Raw genomic sequence first — 6509 nt, forward strand, 5'->3', positions numbered from 1 at the left:
TTGTCAATGTCTGGCCTCTGTATATAATGATAGGTGTTATGCTGTACCACCGTCAGTGCGTGCCTCAGTATATAGTGATAGATGTTCTGCTGTACCACTGACAGTGTTTGCCTCAGTATATAATGATAGCAGTTATGCTGTACCACCCTCAATGTTTGCCTCAGTATATAGTGATAGCAGTTATGCTGTACCACTGTCAATGTTTGCCTCACTATATAATGTTAGCAGTTATGCTGTACCACCGTCAAAGTTTGCCTTAGTATATAATGATAGCAGTTATGCTGTACCACCGTCAATGTTTGCCTTAGTATATAATGATAGCAGTTATGCTGTACCACCGTCAATGTTTGCCTCAGTATATAATGATAGCAGTTATGCTGTAACATGGTCAATGTCTGCTTCAGTATATAGTGATAGATGTTATGTTGTACCACCGTCAATGTCTGACTTAGTAAATCATGATAACAGTTATGCTATACCCCTGTCAATGTTTGCCTAACGATAGAAGCTATGCAGTTTTAAAGTGTGTGTGGGGGTCCCACGTACAGGATCCGCCCCACGTGCCAAATACTCTAGCTACGCCCCAATTTTTTTTTATCCTTTATGCGGCCTGGAGCCTCCACTCTTGATTTGCTCATAATTTACTTATGCAGTGAGAATTTCACTTTTAAAAAAACATTACAGTAAGTAATTCTGTTGTGTAACTAATATTACATTATCACACTATAATGTAGTCTTATATACCATGAGGGAGCTGTACCAAAAATATAGAATAACAATTTAAATGTAACATTTGCAGAAGCATATTGTGCGCACAAAATTTTTGCTCTGGGAAAATGTTTGCACAAGTGAAATTTAATGCGCACACCACCTAAGAAAAATGAGAGGGAACATTGGTCGTGTGTGAGGACTCCCTGCCGTGTGTTCCGTCTGAGGGCTTTCCAGCTGTGTGCTGTATCCGAGAGTTTCCCAGCCATGTGCCCTGTCTGAGGGCTTTTCAGCCGTATTGGAAAAAAACTAGAAATCTGAAAAATATACATTATTATAAAAAAAATTCAATAAATAACATTTACTGAATAGATATGGTACAGCATAACTAGTATCACTATACAATGAGCCAGACATTGATGGTAGTGCAGCATAATGCTTATCATTATACACCAAGTCAGACATTGACGTAGTAGGCCTCTGCCCCTAAAACAGCCTGCCTGTGCAACCACCGCCCCTAAAACACACTGACCGTGCCACTGCTGCCCCTAAAACAACCTGCCTGTGCCACAGCATTGCAAAGCAGCATGACAGCACAGCTTACCTTTGCAAAGTTGCATCTAAACAAACCACAAGACTTCTGGAAAACTGAACTATGTGCAGACGGGACTAAAGTGGAGATGTTTGGCCATAATGCACAGCAACTAATTAAGCAAAAAACAAACACAACACTTCATACCAACTATTATTCACAGTGGCTGAGGGGTGATGATTTGGACTTGTTTGGCAACCACAGGACCTGGGAACCTAGCAGTCATTGAGTCGACCATGAACTCCTCCAGGTCCGGATTGGCCCACCGGGCCCACCGGGACGGGCGGCCGGCAAACTAACATTGAAAACAGCCACTGAGCGGCTGCGAGCGGGATTGGAAGCCTCCTCTGGCGCCAGGGGAGGGCTGGGCAGGGGGACAATTGTCCCCCAGACCGCCCGAAATCTAATCTAAACGGCCGCTGCGTGCTGATGCGGCCGGCTGGCGCTACTTTAATTCTTTTTTTAAAAGTTTCATATGGCAAGCCGCACCGGCTTGCCATATTAGATTTAAAAAAAAACAACTATTAAAGTAGCGTCGGTATCAGCACCCAGCGGCCGTGTGCGATGGCCGCCTAGTGATGGGAGCAGCGTGAGGGGTTGAAAGCTCCGTGCGAGGGGGCGGAGCTACTTTAATACTTTTTTTATTAATTTTTTTTACTTAATATGCCAAGCCGATCCAGCGTATTAGATTTAAAAAAACAAAATTTAAAGTAGCTCCGGCCGGAGGCATCAGCACGCATCGGCCGTTTAGATTAAATTTCCAGCAATCTGATGGCCGTATAGCGATGGGAGCAGCGTGAGGAGTGCTGAGGGGTGCTGGAGCACCGGATGTCGTGTCACTGACATCCTGTTAGCATAGAAATAGGCTACTACCAGAGGACGGAGGTCAAGATGAAGAAGCCCCAAAGTGGAAGAAGTAGAAAGTCAGTAAACTAATTTATTTTTTGAACAAACTGTATAATATTTTTTATGTAAAAGCCTTATGCCCCCTATATGCCACTCTGCCTCCCTGATATGCCTTATACCCTCCTATATGCCACTCTGCCTCCAGAAATGCCTTATAGCCCCTATATGCCACTCTGTCCCATGATATGCCTTTTAACCCCCTAAATGCCAAAGTGTCATATAGGGGCTACAAGCCATTTCTGGAGGCAGAGTGGCATATAGGGGGTTAAAATGCATATCATGGGGCAGAGTGGCATATAGGAGGGTATACGGCATATAAGGGAGGCATTGTGGCATATAGGGGGGCATAAGGCTTTTCTGGAGGCAGAGTGCCCCATGATATGCCTTTTAACCCCCTTTATGGCACCCTGTCTCCAGAAATGCCTTTTAACCCCCTATATGCCACTCTATAGGGGCATATAGGGGGTTAAAAGGCATATCAGGGGCAGAGTGGCAAGCCTGGGGCAGATGTGCCTAACTGGGGGGCAGGTTGGCAAATAAAAGGAAATAAAAACAAAAAACAAAAATGTCTCAATCATAGCTTTTATTAAATATGAAAAAATAGTTTACATGAATTAATAAAGAAATAAAAGTTTCATACAAGAATATCGTGAACAATAATGTGATCACTGGTTTGTTCCACTGAATAAAATGGAACTTTTTCATCTAAAAATGTTTGCAGTAGCAAATGTTTTGATTCCATTATGTCTAATGTTTTTAATTTATTAGGGCCTTTTAACACTTTTGCTTTCTGGCATTGTAATACAAATAATGTGATAAAAAGAATCTTTTATAGTTATTTGTACGGCAAATAGTGTGACTCTGGTATGTATAAGGGATGCATGTGGTTATAAGAGCTCGACCGCAAGATAAACTATATGGGGCTGGTCTCCAAATGTTTCCAGGGCTGCTTTTCAGACCCAGTCCGGCCCTGAACTCCTCTGAATACCAAATCTCTTCAAATGTGAGGCAGCTAAAACATGGCCAAAATTTGGTCATGTAACAGGACAATTACTTTGAGCACACCAGCAAATCTACAACAGAATTGGGTTGAAAAATAAAAGAATCACGTTGTTGCAATAGCCCAGTCAAAGTCCAGACCTCAACCGAATTAAAATGCTGTGGTCGGACCTTAAGAGAGCTGTGCATAAAAAATTACCTACAAACCTAGCTAGGGAACAGATAGTTGTTTGTATATCCTGATATGCAAAACCATAGGATGCAGATAGGGTGTACTTTATTTATCACATGACTGTGTATATATAAATATATATATATATATATATATATATATATATATATATATATATATATATATATATATATAGGGTGTGTGAGATTAAGTACCATATGATTCACACTCTACAGAACAAAAGATATTCTCTGAAAATATATGAAAAAAATTGAATCGGGTGTCCTGACTGGACACCCTCATAGCGGATCCCTGGCCTGACCACTGGTGTAAATGTTTTGTAAATCCATAGACCTGTAATGCCTACAAGTATGTTAGGTGCCAAAAGTGCTCCAAAAGTTCAGATGTATACCAAGATGCTTACAAAATCTTGATACTATATGCAGTTTCCAAACAAATTATAAGAAGATTGTCGTGTAATGTAACAATAACAAATAGTTTCCTCACCAATTTTTTGTCCGTTAGTTAGTAAAAGATCCAAGGCATTCTCCCCAACTCCACTTCTCCCACAATCTCTTCATTATCTTCAGTCTTGTAGGTGGGGTGGTCGCTTTGTATTGATTTGAATTCAAAATTACTCCCTGAGTTCAACAAAGCAATGTACCTAATTTACCTTTAGCATAAACAAAGAACACAAGTATATGCTTTCTTATGCTGTTGCACAGCTTCACTTTGTTGCATAGTGACTGTGACAGAATGACCTGTCATACAAGGCCCCAAGGTAGTCAGAGATGGCTCCAGCCTGGCTGCCAAACAAAAATTGCACAGGCAGGAACTCCATTGTGTAATCTAATCCCATTAACAGGATTGCTGCCAGGGGGAGATTCAGTAGCTAAAGGGGATTAAAGGTTGGGTTGTCTACATATACCTGTTTATCAATGTTAATTAATGTTAATAAAGTTCTGTGGATATATGAGTCTATGTTTTACAACAATTAACTGTTCATTACTGCTCTACTCAGTTCAAGGTAGTTGTGTCTACTTATTGGGCACACATAGCAGGGTTCCAAGGTGTGCTTGCTGGCTGGTGCTGGAAGTGATTTCGGGGACAACAGGAGGATACATGTGGGTGATCTCTGGGAGTTACTACAGCTCTCTTGGTGAACCCGTTACAGTGACCATGTGGGTATGTTACAGGAAAAAACAGATAATTTAACAGTTTGATAACACTGGTCATTAGGGGTGCTCAGTGGGACTACAAGACAGGGCTCAAAAATCAAGAATGTGCCACAAAAAGTGAGACACAGTTGTGTGGCTTGATAACTGGGGTTACTACTAGAAACATTTAGTTGAAATGAATGTTGAGTGCTTCATATTTAGGACTTTGTACTAGATTAATAAAAAAAATGTTTATTTGACATTTAAAAAAAAAATGCAAAAAACAGGTTGTAGGGATGTAAGTAACATTTTAATTATCACAAGGAAAGATATATTACATTGTGACAAAACTTGAAACCTTCTATAATGTTACTTTTAGAATGTGATCTTTAATTTCCCCTTAGTATAGCGACAAACTTGTACACATAGTTTCCAGTAAACATCCCATACGTTGGTGTAATTACAGATTATTCTTGTTGTCTTGGTGTATTTATCTGTACTTGGAGGTCAAGACAGCGGCTACTTCAGCAATGAATTTGTCCCAGGCAGCCTGGACTGAGGGTGTGAAGTCTTCAGGGAAGTGAGCAGCCAGAGTCACTTGGATAGTTTGAGACAGCAACTGTAGAGAAAATGCAGCAAATATTCAGAATACATTTACACCGCACCACTTTAAATGTAGAGTATCAGCTGTATACCTGTATATATAATGTGCTAGCAACACTTTTTATCAATGGAATGTAACTGATCCATGTCCTATTATGTAAAGGCAGTAATTAGTTTAATTATGCATTCATGTAAAATTGATTGCTCACCTTGAAGTTTCCTGGATCCACTCTCAGGTTGTAGGCATGCAGGTCACTGAGGGTTGACAGGGAGCCTGAAAGGCTGTCAAGGTGTTTGGCGGCTTCTCCCAGGGCATTCACAACTTTTCCTCCGTGGTTGAGGAGGTCAGCAGAGCCATGGCTCAGGTCAAAATGGCTGAAGTATGTCTTGGTCTGAGGGAAGCTCAGGAAAAGTCTAGAAGAGAGATGTCAACAATATTACTTCCATCAACCTTTCATATATGATTGTCTTTTATTATTGCAGCTGCTTGTATTCGATATGATTGATGTCATAATGCACATTGATACCAACATGTTTGATTACATAGGTTTTTGACTAAATAGGTTTTTTATGTGAAGTCTAATCTATTATGATTATATTTTTTTAACCAAAGAACTACTATTTTAAATTGTATATTGTACTTGGCAGCCATGAAAATATAGATGTAAATACTGAAATTAACTAAATAAATCGTTTTATTGGTTTATCGAATTTGCAAGGTGATAAATATCTTTTTGAATTGGTGGCAAAATGCTCAGTACAATAATAACAATAATATAAAAAGTAAACTAATTGTTTATTTAATAAATTTTGCAGTTAAGCAGTTCAGTAACAAAAATGTACATACCTCTCCAAAGCCTCAGCTCCCAGGGCGCTGGCATTAGGAGCGATCTTGCCCCAAACGGAAACAATTGCGGATCTCTCGCTGCTGCTCAGAGTCATCTTGGAGATGGGAACTGGTGAGATTTAGACTGACTTCCACTGGAAACTGAAGACAAGTGTGTGCTGTATGGTAGCATTTGCTACTCTTTTAAACTGTTAAGGGTCTGAAACAACCCACTGAAAAACATTCCTATTGGATAAAATGCAGTTCAGCCCTTTCAAGTTATCGCCATTGCAACAATACATGCCATTTCAGCTGACTTAAGACAAAAAACTTATCTGGATAATTAGTTGCAATCACATCAATCATTCGGGCTGCTACTTGTGAGCTGAACTACAGGGACCTTCATGACATGTATTATAAATGCTGTTTATACATTTTTATGGTATTATTTTAAGTGACATTTAAGTACATAAAACTATCGTTATTAGCGAATATTTTTGAAGCACATTGGGGTCTATTCACTAAAGTAGAAGTTGCAGCAGAGGT

General features: G+C 39.9%; 1 protein-coding gene across 1 annotated transcript; it reads right to left on the minus strand.

The window, feature by feature from the left end:
- Positions 1-5024: 5024 nt before the first annotated feature.
- On the minus strand, positions 5025-6079 carry LOC149287912 (hemoglobin subunit alpha-3-like). Its single transcript, XM_089492350.1, has 3 exons — positions 5985-6079; positions 5347-5551; positions 5025-5153 (listed from the first exon to the last, which is right to left on the minus strand). The coding sequence occupies exons 1-3, from the start codon at positions 6077-6079 to the stop codon at positions 5025-5027; spliced, it is 429 nt and encodes a 142-aa protein (XP_089348476.1).
- Positions 6080-6509: the final 430 nt, after the last annotated feature.

Source organism: Sceloporus occidentalis, unplaced genomic scaffold (assembly GCF_023333645.1).
Source record: "Sceloporus occidentalis isolate IW3139 unplaced genomic scaffold, rSceOcc1.0.p SCAF_55, whole genome shotgun sequence".
Classification (NCBI taxonomy): domain Eukaryota; kingdom Metazoa; phylum Chordata; class Lepidosauria; order Squamata; family Phrynosomatidae; genus Sceloporus; species Sceloporus occidentalis.